We start from the raw sequence: 16,808 nt of genomic DNA, 5'->3' as shown, positions 1-16,808 counted from the left end.
CTGTAGACAGGATTCATAGGACAAATTAATAAGTGGTTCGACAAAAAACCAAAAAAAGCACACAATGTTATAGTATTACAACTTTGCCTAAAGATTGCCGTGTTTACACATATTATCCAAAAAATATCTGTTTATTGTGACAGTGAGATATTTCAACAATGTGTTTTGTTGTTCCTTCTTTCTACACCTACAGAGTGATAGCGGCATCTCATCCTGCAGACAGAAATGAGCCATACTACTCCAGAGGCATCGGGTTTGTACCATAATTTTCTCACACAGAGACCTCCTATTAAGGTGTCTTCCAAACAAAAAAGCCCATTTAGGTAAACTGTAGATTTGGTGGTGGCTATGAAGACTAACACACAGCTGATTAACATCAGTGACATGTACATTTGGAAGAGAGGACTGCTCTTTAAAAGACAAGACATCACCAGCATTGCAATAAACTTATTTTTTCAAACATTTTTGTTAATTGAGTTTCATTTACTCAAGCATAACTTTTCTTTCAAAAATCTGATGGTCACAAATAACAGGAAAGCTTCTATTAAAAAAGCTTACGCAGAGTTATTGTGTTTTTGCGACAACCCTGGTGTTTAATACATACGGACCAAAGGCCAGAACCAGTCCACCAAAAAGTTCAATTTTTTTTGTAATTAAATTTTTTATTATTTTGAACATTTAAACAAACATAACATAAGAACACAAAACAACAAAAACCACACTCAGTGAGGAAAAAAAATTATAAATAATAAAAAAATTGTAAATAAATAAACTGTTGCACACACAAGACCCTTAATTCCTAATTCAGACCATATCTCACATTGTCATCATGCTGTAGACCTATAAAAACAAAAACTGTCCCATTTTGTTCTCTTAGAGTCTCTGTTTGCTGCTCAATCTTCCCAGCATTTTCTCCTCCACATTTTCAGGGTTGGAGTCCGAGGCGCTTTCCAAAGTGTTAAAATAAGGCGAACAAACGTCACAAGCCCAGTGTTTAACACTCTGAAGCCTGCTTTGTCTAACTGTGGCACCTCGCCTCTGTCCCCCAGTAGGCACAGTCTCGGTGATCTAAGTAATTGAAATTTCACCCAGCCCTCCATATATTTTAAAACATTTTCTCATATTGGGGAGACCCCCAAAAGGGTCAAATTTGACCAAATTGGAAAATGTAAAAATTTCAAAGGAGGGCAACATTTTAAGATTTTCACAGCTGCCTTACTAATAAAAACATCACCCATGTCCTTGTGTAAAACACCAAAGTAAGTTATTGTTTTCCATTAAATAGCTGAAAAGTTCCTTAATTTTCACTCCCACTATGAAGTACAGAGTTTTGTAGGATTACATTCCTGAATTGAAAACAGTAAATTTTCTATGAATGAACTTAGATCTTTTTCACTGGACAGAAAATTACTTTTGTTTCTTAAACAATAAGCCAAGTGAACTGTACGGATGAGTTTCTTTGATTTACTGCAAATGCATTTCTTTATAACAGTGTTGAAATATATCTTATTTTTCTTATGTTATCTCAGGGTGTGTCATCAATATGAGTTAAATGTCTTTATGCTTAAGTAAAGGAAACTATTTGTGGGTGTTTTGTTGTAGGTCATCAGTAACTACTTTCAGTTTGGGCTTCATGTGGCCCACAAATTAAAAGGACTTGGATACCCCTGGTGGACGTGGACTGATTGTGTTTAGGTGCATAGCTAGACCCAGTCTGAGCCAGTGAAAATCTGTGATCTTATAGTCAGATTGGCTTTTTATCATCAATCCTATATGTTCAAGTATATTTTCTTCTGAACATTATCACCTCTGGAGAACATATTTCAAGGAGAGTCTTAGACAGACCATTTGTTGATTTAATCTAAAAATCAGCGACAGCTTTTTCAGACTTCTGCAACAATGACTTATCAATCAATTAATCAAATCTTTATTTCAAACGTGTAAGTTAAAAGTGTAAATACACAAAAAAAACAAATAAACACAAAATAAGTGAAAACAATCATATTCACATGGAAAAAACTAAATGTTGAACATTTCCTGTTTAAAACAAAGTAGGAGGACACAAATGCTTATTTATTCTTACCACAATCCATCTCATCTTGTATTTTTTCCAATTCCTTCTTTAAGTTCCAGAATTAAGCCCTTTGTTGTTTTTTAGTAAAGGTCTTATACTTGTTATACTTGTCTACCCCTTCAGGCATGTGTCACTCTATATTTGGTGGAATCAGCTTGCAGTGGGTCAATTACGAAGAGGCAGTTAACGTGCAAACACGGGTTTAATAAGCATCAAATTCGTCAAGTCCTTGTATACTCCTCCATTTCACCATTCTGTAATAGCACCTGTTGAAAGCCTTTTCCAGCACCTCCAACAAAATTCAAAAGAAGAGAAGTACTTGTCGAAGAATGTTGTGGCATCCTTCCAGTGAAGTTGAGCCACTTGCGCAACCACTGCCAAGTCGCACTGAAACTGTTCTGGTGGCTGTAATGACACCAAATGCCCCTTTTAAACACTTGATCTTTGTGTTTCCTTTATTTTGGCAGCTGCTTGGCAACATGCAGTCAGACTTGTCTGTGGATTTAAAACTGTCTAATTTTCACTGATATAGTTTTATCTGCCTATAAACAGAAATTCTAAAGATGCACTCGGATAAAGTGCATAATTTCTCCTCCAAATTTCTGATTTTCTCACGTTCACAAAAAAGAAAGGAAAAGAGTCACCTTCTAAGGGGTGAATGAGTGCATGTTCTCTGCATGTGTCTCTGTATTTGTATGTGGTGATAGGGTTATTATGTTATAATGAATGGGGAGCCTCTAGCTCTGTCATTCATCCACTAGCCAAGAGTGTAAAGAAGCTACATGCTCAACATTCCTCTCCTCTCTCCCCTTCTCATACAAACAGTGAGACTGAAGTGGGTTGTGGTGCTTGTGTGAGTCCCTGTGCACGTACCCTATGCATGTTCGGTAGCAGGATGAATGAGCGCGGGCAGGGTGCATAACAGAAAAGGAAACTCAGTGGCCTTTCAAATGTTGAGAACCGTTAAGTGGACTTTTGTGATGCTGTTTTTTATGCATGTCATAATCCATTTCATACAAAGCCACCATGGGTAATAAAAAAGCAGTTTTGTCAAGTAGCTGAATATAATTTAATGTCAAGTAGAATTAAATGAAAAACACTGATATATTTTAGGAAATGATCTAAAACAAATGTAAAGTTTGTGCTTTGTGGATCAAAACATGGCAATACACTGATGTAGTGCAACTAGCATTTTCATGAATAAGAAATCCAAATAGAGTCGACATAAAAGTGAGATAAAATTAGGCAATATTATTATACGAGTATTGCTGCAATTTAGTGAATTGCAAATTCACTAATTTAGCAGGAGTTTATTAAGAGAAGCTGAAGAATTGAAAGGAAATGTTGATTGATTGAGGGGAGAAAACAAAAACAAGCTCTACTAAAAGGGCCGCTGCAGGAAGATGAATGTAAAATTCATCTTTAACGGGGAACATAATAGGCGAAAAGTGTCACACCAGGAGAGATGCAGCAAAGAAAGAGGCCAGCTCAGAGAGAGGAGGGAGAGGTCTTTTGGTCTGCTTTCCCAGGCTATGCATCAGGAAGGCTGTATTTTTTACACCATGACCAGCGCATAGCCTTTTCCTGGGGAAATCCGAGACAAAATCAAGAGAGGCTGGTGCAGGGAGGGAGAGGAGAACAGGAAAAGTAGCCCTGGGAAGGAAGAAGGGTTGCGGCGGTGGGGGCAGATACGGTGGAGGCCACACAGCATGAGTGACAGAGAAAGAAGCTGGAGTTTTTGGGAATGCTCCGTGGAACACACGCACAGGCAGACACAAATTGTAAAACACACACGCATGCTCACAGCTTCTCTTGTTTCCAAGCTCTCGTACCCACCATGGCATTCCTAAAATGTGCTTCGAGAGTCTTCTCTGGAGTATTTTGGCTGCACATTCAGCTGGAATGCAGAGCTAATGCTCGGTTCCTCTACTGTCCAACCAGCCTCAGCTGTTAATCCGATGTTATGGCTGCTCTGCTGTGCCTGTTAAAGAAATAATGTTTGACGTTATGGCTGCTCTGCTATGCCTCTTGTAACAGTATTTTCTAGTGGATCATGTTACTGCCAAGTTAAGAATTATGTGAGACAGAAAATAAGAATTCAAAAGATTGGGCAAACAAATTTAACCTTTTGTTTACAAAAATTGGGGAGGGGGTCAACAGTATAAATTGCTTTAAATCTGTGCAAAACCTATAGCGCCAACTTGTGGCTTTTGGGTTTTTTTTTCAGAGGATTTGCATCTTTGAACGGGTCAGTTTTCACAAAAAGAGCTCTTATAATACCCCAAAAAGACAGCCATTGAAATAGTTTTAGTTTAAAATAAGTATAACTCCACCTCTGATTCCTTAACATGTCAAAGGTCAAAGTGAAATCCCACTGTGTGTGTGTGTCATTGTCTCTGTGCCTGTGTGTGCAATATGCCCCCAGGTCTTGACCCTGCCATGCTGAGAGACCAACTCTTCGATCTGTGGAACCGGAAAGATCTGCAGATGGTAAGAGTCACTTTCACAGCGTGTGTCAGGTCCATATATGCAATACTGAGTGTGTGTCTGTGTGTGTGTGTGTGTTTACAAAGGTAGCAGGATGGAGCTTTTGTGTGTCTGTATGAAGCACTTGCACAGGAAGGAACAAGTGAGAGAAAACCCTGAATCCTTAAATGAAGCTCACCTGTGTGTGTGTGTCTGTGTTTGTGTGTGTGTGTGTTAATGAGGAAACCAGACTGCCTGTCAGTAGGAAGGAATTTGTGTTGCTCTGAATGAACTTGAGATCTGTGTGAGTAGGATATTGAGTCCTTAACATCTGGTTTGCAGATTAAAACAGAGTCTGGTTTTGTCACTCATATATTATTTTCTTGTGTAGGAAGTTAGAGATTGTTTTTTTTAATTACTTTTTACACAAAATGTCTCAAAAGACTCATATATGCTGAAGGAGTTAAGGCATTTTCTAACTCTAACTTGAGTGTAACACTTTGGCCTTAAAAGCAGTGATTCTCCTTTTTACAATCACAAAAACATTTTTGAAAAATCCACTTTAAAGTCATAATAATAAAACAGAGTAAGCAAGTGCTCAGAGTTGTCCACGAGGTTTAGATTCGAAATAATCTACCATCACTCTTTAATGTTTTATACATTCATTCAACCTTCTCCTCTATTATAGTTTTACCACTCCCTTCTCCTCTGTCCACCCACAGCTACATTTGGCAGCCCTCCAGGGATTTTCAAAGCTGTCTGAGCCTCTGGAGGCCTTACTAACAATCCTGGAGAGTTGTCCGGGCAAACAGAAAGGTCGGAGCCACACCCTTGGCCATCACATACTCATGGAATTCCAGACATGGATTAAGGAACATCCTCAGGTAGATAGGCAAGCAGTTACAAACCTGCTGTTGTGGTTAGCAGTCTGACTTTTTCATCCTTTTGTGATTTTGAACTGTACACAAAGGCTTGCTGACTTTATAGTTGTGCCATCATTGAGATATTTGAAAATGAATACCTGAGCAATTTATTTTAATTAGTGCAGACTAACGAACTTTCTCATTAACACCTCTGTAGTAGTGTAGTATTCTTTAGTGTTTTAAAAGGGTGTTTTTGATTTCTATTTTGGATTGGGGGTTTGTGTTCTTCATACAGGTCAATCTGAGTTCAGTGTCGGAACAGCAAGCTGTGGCACTCCAACGGCGTGCTCTGAACTTGCTAACAGATACCCAGCCAAACTTTGTAGACAGTCTCATAAACATCTACCAACTCAATTCACTGGATCCAGCCTTACTCCGATTGCACATTACTGGGTTGCATGCTCTCAACTGCTACAAAGAGGTGGGTGCATGATTTCATGATATTATTGTTGTTATTGCAGAAATGTTTAAGACAAAATAAAATCATAGAAAGTGACATTTATAACCCCCCTCCCCCCACAGGCAGCAACGCTCAGTATTAAGCTGAACTTACAGGAAGAGTTAAATATGGAGGAGGTGAGATATCCAGTCTTTGTAGTCCTTGTATTTATTTATTAATTAACCATCAAATGTCTTCTATATACACTCACTATTAAATCGCTATCCAACTTCCTAAATTTTCATCTCCAATGTTATTCTGCAGATGTGTGTACCACTAATCGTGCAGGATAAGATGTCGGTGGCCGTGTCCTTTGTCTCAGGCTACAGTCATCTAGAGGAACGATTGGTTAAACTTCTAGACTCTTGGTGTCACCCCAGCTTCTGTGTGGAAGAGCTAAACAGGTATGGTACATGTATGTGAACTTGATACAGGTGTCGACATGCAGAGCCTTAAAAGAAAAAGAAAAAAGTTGTGTAACTGTAACTGGTACGCATGTTTCCACAGTCAGTTCCCTCGCCTTAATCTGACCAAACAACGGATGGAACAGATTCAACCGAAAATGCTCACCAAACACGTCCTGCGACTCATGGAGAAATTCAAGATTGATAAAGGTGGATGATTGGGTGCATGTTTCGTTCATGCATATTGCAGGTGGATGTCTCGGGCAGAAATTGTAGTGACCTTGTCTTTTTGGTGCAGGACTGTGTCCCAATGCACTGCACAAGAGGAGACTAGACTCTCTGCGTTTCCTCATGTACAAGAGGTTTGTGGAGGTAAGTAATGGAGCAGACGTTCAGTTTTATTTCAACGTCATTATTTTTTATTACGTGCTGTCATCAGCATTCACCTTTAGTTCTTTAGTTAAACTGTTCTGAGTAAAGTAAACCAATGAAAATGGAAGACAGATATAATTTTTTGTTTGTTTTCCAACAAAAATGTATTTCTGACATCTGTTTGTTTTTTGCCAGTAAAAAACAAACAAACAAAAAACTTAGATTTGTACAGCACCTTTCAAGAAACTCGAGGACACTTTACAAAACATTAAACAAACTCTAAACTCATTAGGAGGGGCATAAATGTGATCAGTGTGTTTAACAAGCTCGTGAGTTTCCCTGCTAACTTACAGTTCAGTGAGCTGTGCTTTAGTTTTTACGTAGTGATATACAGCTACGTGAGAGTAAACGGTTTCATGAAATTCTGTGCAGTCCACTCTTACTACTTTCATAGGAACTTAAAAGGTGATGTAGCAGCCAGGTTCTGCTAATCAAATACAGTTGATTGATTTGACAGTTTGCTGCTCTGGAGCGTTCAGCTATGCGTTAACACAGTGCCATAATCTTCCCAGCAGTCCATGTCCCAGCAAATTTCACTCCAAGGTCAGACTGTGCAATGCTCAGAGAAATCCCAGGACTATAGCTTCAGTTAGCATGTGAAGAACTGAAGTAGGGTACAGTTAGAAAACTGAACAACTGTGGTTTGTTTGAAAGGGTTGCCAAGAGAAAAGCTTCCTCCCTCTAAAAAGAACGTGACAGCAAGTCTTCTGGGACAATGTACTTGGACAAATGGAACCAAAGTGGAGATGCTTGATCATAATGCATGGCTCCATGTTTGGTGAAAGCTAAGCAACGCACAAACACCTCATACCAACTGTCAAGCACAGTAGTGGAGAGATTTGTTTTGCAGTTACTGAGTCAGCCATGAACTCCTCGGTATAACAAAGTGTTCTAGAGTCAGATGTGAGGCCATCTGTCTGACACCTAAAGCTGGGCAGAAATTACTTCATGCAACAGGTCAATGATCCCAATCACAGCAGCAAATATACAACAACATGGCTGAAAAAGAAAAGATTCAATGTGTTGCAATGGTCCAGTCAAAGTCCAGACCTCAGTCTGCTTGAAATGCTGCGGTGGGACATTAAAAGAACTGTGCATAAACAACTGCCTGCAAAACTCAATGAACTAAAGCAATGTTGTAAGGAAGAGTGGGCCACATTCCTCCACAATGATGTGAGAGAGTCATAAAGTCATACAGAAAATAACTACTTCAAGTTAATGCTGCTAAAGTTTGTTCTGCAAGCTATAGAATCAATAGGTATACTTAGTTTAGTCAATAGAACTTATTTTTCCACTTGTATTATTTTTTGTGAAGTAGCAGTTCAAAGTGCAGTTTAAACAAAAAAGCAGAATGTGGTAAGAGATTTCAGTGTCAAATCTAATTGTGTGACATAAATGCACAAAAGGCGAAATATAAAGTTTACTGAAACCTTTAGAAACCCACGTCTGTGTGTTTAAGAGAAGAAATGATTTGTCTCGATAAGTTAGAGAAGATAATTAAGTCTTACCGTCACTTTAACTGACACTGCTTGCAGAGGATGAAAATATAGACTGAGGACTAGTAGACGATATGATCGGATATTATTATTATTATCGAATTTTCAGTTTAGCAGTACCCTATTGTTTAGCTGCCAAATTCTCCTCACATTGTAGATTAAAAATTGTAATGAAGAATAATTAAAAATAGCATTTTGTATCTTTTTTTCTTCATAGAAAAGCATGACAGAAGAGAACTGGATTGACCATGTACAAGTGGGTTTGTATGTGTTTATATGTGACTTGATGAAGCCTAAATTTGTATGGCGCTATGTCTTGTATGCAGTAAGTTTATTGCTGTGTATGTATAGTATGTAGTGGCAGATGACCATGAGCTGCAGATCCACTTGGTGGAGATGTTGGTGAAGTACTCTTGTCTTCGGAAAGCCTCCCAGTGGTCACTGAGATACAGCATCCCCAGAAATCGACTTCCCTGTGGAGTATGGGAAACCCAGCAGAGTTTACCACATGCTCTACAGTAAGTTGGCCAGAACATGTATAAACATCTTCTGTTACGCAAATTGTGGTATGTACAAACTGTATTTTTTATATAAAGGGAACTGTGGAGTCTAATTTTTCTTCTCCACATCCTGTTTCTCACATATTACTTACTGATTTCATCCTGCTTTTGCAACAGCATCTCAATGCGGTCTTATAAACAAAGCTTTTGTACTCACTTGGTTCTTTTTCACTATTTACATATTTCGCTGATACACTCGACTCATTCATAACACCTAATGCATTGTTTTAGTCACTTTTTCCCCTCCTATTTGGTTATCAGTTTGCCATTATAGAGCACACAGTCTTTTATTTGCACATTCATTAAAAAATACACATTTCTCACCTCTGCTCAGACAGATATCTTTGAGTGATACTGCAGAAACTGAGGAGTGGGAGCTAGCTCAGTCTCACTGTGAGAAGTTCTACCAAGTGCCACTTACCAAAGACAAGGTGCACTTTGTGGACACACCAGAAGCTCTCGAGAGATGTCAAAGCATTCTGCTCAAGGTACAGAGGATTAAACAGCACCTAATGATGGGAGAAGTCTGTATTTGCAATCATGTATTATTCAACTTTCTCTCCTGTGTTCTGCTATCTGTCCTTTCTTAGAAAGGCATTGTAGTCGGAGTTGACATGGAGTGGCAGCCAACATTTGGCTGTATCTCAACTCAGCAAGTGGCCCTGATACAACTTGCAGTTTCTGATCAAGTTTTCCTAATAGACCTCTGTGCTAGGAGATTCTGTGAGCACCCAGAAACAATTTCTTTCATCAGGAGCTTGTTCTCCCAACAAAGTGTCCTTAAACTAGGTTAGCATGTATTCAGTGTTATATCCAAGTCATTCGCCTTTTTTTTTTCTTTTTACATACTTTGGTCTCCTACATTTCTCCTTTTATCGCAATTCAGGATATGGTATGGCCGGTGATCTTAAGTGTCTGTTGGCCACCTGGCCCCAGTTACAAGAGGACCCAATGAAAATGGAGGGGATGCTTGATCTTCTAAGTATACATAAAAAAGTAATCTTTCTTTTCATTTCCATAACTTAATATAACGCAGTTTCTAAATGAAGTCCTGCACTGTTTAAAATAAATACAGATGCTATTTTATGTCTGTAATTTGTAATGTAGATTCAACATAGTGCACTCAGCCGGACTCAAAATGGCCCTAAAGAGGTACTGGTGGGAGAGGACTGTGCAGAAAAGGGCCTCAGTCTGTTGGTACAACAGGTCCTGGGAAGGCCCCTGGACAAGACAGAGCAGATGTCCAACTGGGAGAAGCGGCCTCTACGCATCAGCCAAATTAGATATGCAGGTAAGGTATTGTGCACGCACAGACAGACAATGACAGAGAGACAGATGGTCGCTGCTCTCTTCTCTATAGAATATCAGAGATTATTTTGTTATCCCCTGATGAACTGCAAACCAATAAATCCCCCCTTTTTCCCCTCTCTTTCTTTTGCTTCTTAACATCTTCTAGTGGCAGATGCCTACTGTTTGCTGGAAGTGTACTCTGTCCTCTCCCGCAACCCAGCATCTTTTGGGCTGCCTGAAGACCTGCGCAGCATATCTTCAAGCCAATCAGAGATGAGCAAAGACAAGAAGCTGAAGGAGAAAAAGGCCAAGCAAACAAAACAGACCCTTGAGAAAGAGGTCAGGGATCAGTTGCCTTTTCTTCTTTTTTTATACATCTTTATATCTATATCTAGATAGGTAGGTAGAAAGGTGTGTTTGTGTCTGTGTCTGCGTGTGTGAGTTGGTATAGCTAATAAACTATGCATATTCAGCCGTTTGATTTATTGACATCGTTATTAGACATTATTAACAGGAGCAGAACTGGCTGTTGCAGTAACTGTCCAGCATTCAGACCAGTGTGTGTGTGTGTGTGTGTAAAAACCAAAGACGCTGAACTCATTTCAGACGGGGGAGAACAAAAAGTAGAGAAATAAAAGTCACTACCATGAGTGATAAGATAAGCAATTTTCGAGTCAAACTTCTTATCTTACGTTAAGAAAACATATACTTTACCACCTGAGCCACAACCTTATATAGATTTTTTTTTCCCTCATGAGTTGACTTGATGAAACATGTAACTGTGCTTGCTGGTCTAAGAGGTAGAGAAATTTAAAATCTGTTTTATCTTTATATTTATTTCAAGAGTTCAGTTTTAAATATTTATCCCACTATTTCACAAAAGTTCATTAATATACTTGACCTGCTTTATTCATATTTTACTTTTATTTGTTTTTGGTAGGTTTCATAACCTTATACTCAACCTGGACATGTTGGAATTCTACTCTGAATGCAATTAACAATTATCAGTGCTGTTGAGACCAAAACCAAACAAGGGGCCTAGTAAACAGTTTCCTTATAGAGGGTCTTTGCATCAGAGTGGCATTTTAATACTTGAAGCAAAGAGTATGTATTCAGTTAGTTTTTTTGCCTTTTTAATAATGCAGAATTTTATGCAGAAACATGATTGCAGTCACCAGCAGGATTGCTGTAGGTGTTGGTTCCGCTTCATAGACAGCGACCAACCTATTTACATGTAAAGCAGAATCTGCTAATTTACCTATTCATTCTTCTGTGATAAATTTTCATATTACATGTAAATGCTAAAACCTCTTACTGAAAACCCAACTTTTGAGCCTTCAGCCTGTAAGGAGGGACAATAAGTCATTGACAAAGACACTTCAGCAGTTCCTAGCAGCTCCAGGGGTGCAGATTTAAAGCTCACCCAGTGCTATAGCCTCCCTGAACTGTGGTGCAAGTGAAAAGAAAATCCCCCTATGGGGATCGGTTAAGTATCACATTATTGTCTCTGTCCATTTAGGAATGTCAGGGGGCTCAAAGGGTCAGCCCCTCTCGTTCAGATCCAGAGAAAGGCGTCTTGTATGGTGAGAAGCCTTCAGAAGATTCCCCACCGCTACCCCCTCAGCAGTTGCGGGTGGTGTGTGACAACATGCTGCAGGGACTTGGAAGATACCTGCGTTGTTTAGGAGTTGACGTGGTCATGTTGGAGAACACTGATGATCACAGGGTTGCAGCTAAGGTTAGTCCTGCTAGTTTTTCTAAATATTCACATTTTCCACAGAAAAAGCCCTTGGGATGTCACAATATCAGATATTTGGTAATCAGTGCCGTTACCATTTAATTTTCACTTTTTCCATACCGCATTTATTCATATCAAAAATAAATTGAATGAATGACCTCATTCCAAAGGATGTTGCACATACTTACGCTGCTATATTGTGATGTTTTTAATGGTATTGATGTCAGCCTTAATGATCCTAAAAATATGAGCTTGACTCGCGCCACAGCTACTTCACTGCTGAAGCCCAGAAAAGGCATGATTAGGTATCCACAAGTCTTTCCTCCTGTAGTTTTTATGCAAATGGTATTAGAAAGAACTGATTGCTTTTAGCTATTTGTAACATTTTCCTGGTCATCAGTTCAAATCATAAATATCTGCACAAATTAGAGCAGACCTGTTCCTACACCTAGACTTGCTTCTACTAGGCCAAAAATTACTGTACCGTAGCGTCTTCAGAACCTATATTACCATATAAAAACATACCATAATGTTTTTTCAAGCATGAGTGTCATTGCCGCATACATTTATTGTACTCTTTTGTTCTTGTGTGAATTTGTTGTGTCTCAGTTAGCGCAGGCTGAAGGCCGTGTCATACTTACATGTGGACAACCATTCCAAACTGTAAGTACACATGAACTCAAGAACAAATCTAAAATCTAGGCAATGCCGATGCACTGTGCGCTTGTTTTCATGCATTTGTGTGTCTGACTTGTTTCCTGGTACACATAGTTTGTCTGTATCTTCCCGTACAGTTGCGTTCCCAGGTGGCGGAGGGTCGCTGTCTCTCCCTAGCCTGCTCAGAAAAGGCCAGAGACCAGGCGGTTCGAGTTCTCAAACACTTTAACATCCAGCCCACTCCCAGTGATATATTCAGCCGCTGTCAGGTATTTCTGTGTATGAAAATATTTGTTTATGCGGTGTGCTACACACTTGTACATGATTTTCATGATCTTTTGTGGATAGTTAGAGTGAAGTTGTCTGCAGGGACGAAAAGTTCACAACAGACAAATGAAGAAAATAATACATGACTTGATGCAGAGTTGGATACAGATAACATCTGTGTAATTCAACAGTTAGTCCAAAATATTAATTTATCTTGCTTACTACTTACATTTGGCTTCTACACAACTTTAATCAAGAGAAACACAAGAACTATAGTTATTATTTTAGTGAGAAGTATCATGAATGGAAGAAATCTTCTGCTTGAGTAAAGTAGTCGAATTCAAAGGAAAAATGCTTGTGGTAAAGGTGGTATGTTTAACACAGAAATAAAGTGGAAGCATTTCTGAACTCTTTACTGGCAAGGCTACCAGGAAATAAAGTGCTGACAGCATGGGAAGATGTTGAGCATTCTTATGTTCCTTATGTTGGAGATGGAAAAGAGACTTGCACTTGTGGTTAAGCCGTGCATAAGATCACACAGAGTTTGGCTCACCTCTCACCCCACCCCACCCCACCCCAACGCGCGCACACACACACACACACACACACACACACACACACACACAGAGGAGTCAACGGGGAGATGCCTTACCTCACTGTATTTTGTGGTTTTGTTCATGAGAAATTTTATGATTTAAGATATTAACAAGCTGATTGGTGTATGTGGGTGTTGTAGTAGTAGCAGGGAGGCTAAACAAATGTATTCAGCAGTAAATCTAAGGTCATCTTTAGTAAAAGGAGGAGGAGGGTGAAGTCGATCCACGTTACCTTTATGTTCAAAGTAGCCATTTTAGAGCATCCAGAGTATCTAATTATTATCCCTCCTGAGCCAGACTCCCTCTTTGTGGAGGTATTCTCAGCATGTCCAAATGGGGGAAGACCCTGGGGCAGACCCAGAAGACTCCAAATGGGATTGCATATCCCATCTGGTCTGGGAATTCCTCAGCAGGGGCTGGAAGATGTTGTGAGGAAGTGGGATGTCTGTGTTTCATTGTTTAGCTTGCTGCCACCACAGCCTTGACCAGTGCCACTGTTGGGTGATGGGGGAAGATGTATAAAAGATGCAAAAACTAATGGATATGGAAAAGGAGAGTCAAACATGCAGTGGTTCATTAAGAAAATTTACCATAATGCAGTGGATGAGAAGTAGCTTTAAGATGAAGACTTGATTTAAAAACATGGAAAATAGAAAATAAAGGAATTTAACTGAAGAAGGAATAAAGCTGAATAATTATCTGCTTCCTAACAAGCCTGTGTGTATCCATAAGTAATACTAAAGTAGCAGCTCATGTTTATTATTCAGATCCGTATTTTATCATGCTTGTGGAAAATATGTTAAAACAGTTACACTGCATCAATAACAGTCTGAATTATAGTACCTGACCTACAGATATCCCTGTGGGTGGCTGTTGTAGAGGGGCTATGTGCCATGCCAGCTGTGTGTGTGTTTGTGACTGGGAGTGGAATCAGTAGAGTTTAAAACTTGGGTGTTCTAGCGTTCTTCTAGGAGGGGGTGAGGGGGTGGCAAATTTGTCAAGACACCACCAGCTGCATTCCTTTTTCTGTTTTTTTGACCACCTTGATGCTACCTCCTGTTCTGATGATATGATGAGGATCACACATACCCAAAAAGGCGGCAATTGACCATTGGCTAAATAGTCATCCATCTACATCCTTTACTTTAGTACACACTTCCTACACAACTTCAAAGAAGTCACTCCAATACATGCCATATAAATGCTGAATAGCATATTTCAATTATTACATTTTCCCACATAACTAGTTACATCTCTGGCACAGAGCTCTTTTCATTAGTTCATTCAGTGAAAAGCTCTTTCAACCACTTCCGTCTCTCCTGCTGCCACTTTTAGAATGTGTTTTAAAAGAATAAACTTAAAACAGACTGACCAATGTTATCTTAATAAAATATTTTTAGAATTATTATTATTATCAAGAGTAATATTGCTCAAGTATAATACAGTCGAACCCCCCCCCCCCCCCCCCCCCCCCCATAGATCAAAATTATTTGCAGATGTCTACGCTGCCAGTTCACCGCGTAGACATCTGCTGTTCAAGTGTTTCACTGCGTATTTGTGTACTTTGTGTGTCTTTGTCTCTCCTTTTTAATCTAATTTGACTTTGAAATGATTTTAAAGTGTTTTGGATGACAGTTTCAGGTGTATTTGATGTTTGAGCTATTAAAATAGACAGTTATAAAGGGGTTCTCAAGTATTTGCGGTTATTGTCACACTCCGCTGCAAATACCGGGGTTCGACTATATTCCTTTTCATTATTTGATTAAATGATATTGAAGATTAATGATACATTTCAGTCAGTTGTTTGTATTAAAGTTTTGTTGACCTCTGTTTAAATTGCAAAATATTGTAGGGGTGTGTGTGTGTGTGTGTGTGTGTGTGTGTGTGTGTGTGTGTGTGTGTGTGTGTGTGTGTGTGTGTGTGTGTGTGTGTGTGGCAGAGAGCAACAGAGAGTTTCACCCTGGGGCTCCACAACAGCCCACCCAGGCAAAGTTAACCTCTTTGTTATCTGATTGTAAAGCTATCAAATTAGCAATGGATGGCTTAGTTTCTCTCCCTTTTTGTCTATGTGTTCCTCCCTCAATCACATACACTACTGCTAAATGTCATGAGGAAAGAGAAGTAAATCACACACACACACACACAACAGGTTAAGCACAGCCTCGTGTAGGCATGCATATGTAAAGTGTAGGGGAAGGGAAAGGGTTAATGTTTGTTTCTGTGTATCAATAGGCCTCACAGATTTTAGAGGCATAGGAATTTGACCCCAAGAGAGAATGCAACATAGAGAAGGGCATCATGTTTTTACTTTTCTGCATAGTTGCGCAATTGAAAAAAATACTACCCCATGTTTTTAAAAATGTATTTAAAATGTCATGTATGGTGTTTGAGGGATTCATATGGAAGTGGTTTATCTTCCGTGTGACTGAAAAACCTGGCTTCAGAAACTGAGAGTACGTTCCTTATTCAGGCAGTATTAATACATATTCTTTGTGTAAACAAGGCAATTCATTTGCCTTGTATTTATATAAAGACCCATCTGCTGTTGGGAGATTTGAATCCGTCTCTGCTCTGTGGGATATGGCATCAGTCCCTGAAACCTCATACAAAATAAATAATTAAGTAAAATAAAATGAACACTTTATAGAGACCTTTTTTTGTTAATATGGAATTTCCTTTTACTTTCATCTGCATTCTGTATCACATTTCTAAACAAATCTACCTGAAATTTAAGTTTGATTTATTTAGCTTACTGTGCTTAATATGAGGTGAATGTTTCTGCAAAGGCAAGCAAGCACATTTAAACCATTAACACTGAAATGATTTTAATTGCACTGTGAGAGCTCCAAAAAAGATAAAATTATTTTCAGCTTTAGCACAGAATGTTAGTGTTGTCAAAACCCAACCATCCATTTTATTCCACTTATCCCATTCAGAATTATTGGGGGGGGGAGGGGGGGGCTGGAGCCTGTCCCAGCTGTCAAAGGATGAGAGATGTGGTACACCCTGGACAAGTTGCCTGTCTGATGCAGGGCTATGTTATAAATATGCTGATTTAAATATATATTACAGTAATATATTAAATATCTATGAAAATCAAATCAAAATATGGCAATAATTAAAATAACATTTGCAGTAAAGCAAGTTATACAGGTCGGTTTCAGTGTTCTGTTTCTTAAAAAATATTTACTGTTATAAAATGTTAACAGATATCACAGAAATGAACTGTTTATAGTCCCTAATTAGTATCTCCAGCAAGAATATTCCTTTGATGGTAAAGCTAGTGGTTGCTCCATTGCAGTTTCCCTATTTAGCTCTATCCAACTCCCACCACTAATTCCTGCTCTATCTATACTTTCTATTCAAACACACACACACACACACACACACACACACTTCCGCTAGGCCTCGTGGTTCCATGAGATGGCCCACACTGGCCTATTACAGATATGTTCAGATAGCAGAG

General features: G+C 39.0%; 2 protein-coding genes across 2 annotated transcripts in view; both read left to right on the top strand.

Moving 5' to 3' along the window:
- The first annotated feature begins 202 nt into the window (after positions 1-202).
- exd3 (exonuclease 3'-5' domain containing 3) overlaps positions 203-16,808 on the top strand; it is a 39,945-nt gene continuing 23,339 nt past the window's right edge. Inside the window, exons 1-18 of the mRNA XM_006788722.3 lie at positions 203-253; positions 4,500-4,564; positions 5,263-5,424; positions 5,699-5,884; positions 5,986-6,039; positions 6,167-6,306; positions 6,410-6,516; positions 6,605-6,678; positions 8,452-8,490; positions 8,586-8,752; positions 9,129-9,282; positions 9,385-9,583; positions 9,681-9,790; positions 9,902-10,085; positions 10,251-10,423; positions 11,604-11,822; positions 12,432-12,485; positions 12,617-12,748. Of these exons, the coding sequence (XP_006788785.2) occupies positions 226-253; positions 4,500-4,564; positions 5,263-5,424; positions 5,699-5,884; positions 5,986-6,039; positions 6,167-6,306; positions 6,410-6,516; positions 6,605-6,678; positions 8,452-8,490; positions 8,586-8,752; positions 9,129-9,282; positions 9,385-9,583; positions 9,681-9,790; positions 9,902-10,085; positions 10,251-10,423; positions 11,604-11,822; positions 12,432-12,485; positions 12,617-12,748 (2,247 nt within the window). The 5' untranslated portion in view covers positions 203-225. The remainder of the gene's footprint in view (positions 254-4,499; positions 4,565-5,262; positions 5,425-5,698; positions 5,885-5,985; positions 6,040-6,166; positions 6,307-6,409; positions 6,517-6,604; positions 6,679-8,451; positions 8,491-8,585; positions 8,753-9,128; positions 9,283-9,384; positions 9,584-9,680; positions 9,791-9,901; positions 10,086-10,250; positions 10,424-11,603; positions 11,823-12,431; positions 12,486-12,616; positions 12,749-16,808) is intronic.
- Positions 13,668-16,808, top strand: part of LOC148102161 (uncharacterized) — an 8,352-nt gene continuing 5,211 nt past the window's right edge. The window contains exons 1-2 of the mRNA XM_087844426.1: positions 13,668-13,778; positions 15,195-15,277. Of these exons, the coding sequence (XP_087700552.1) occupies positions 13,668-13,778; positions 15,195-15,277 (194 nt within the window). The remainder of the gene's footprint in view (positions 13,779-15,194; positions 15,278-16,808) is intronic.

This window comes from Neolamprologus brichardi, chromosome 7 (assembly GCF_056152115.1).
Source record: "Neolamprologus brichardi isolate AB-2024 chromosome 7, ASM5615211v1, whole genome shotgun sequence".
Taxonomy (NCBI): domain Eukaryota; kingdom Metazoa; phylum Chordata; class Actinopteri; order Cichliformes; family Cichlidae; genus Neolamprologus; species Neolamprologus brichardi.
This window is presented reverse-complemented; position numbering and strand designations above follow the sequence as displayed.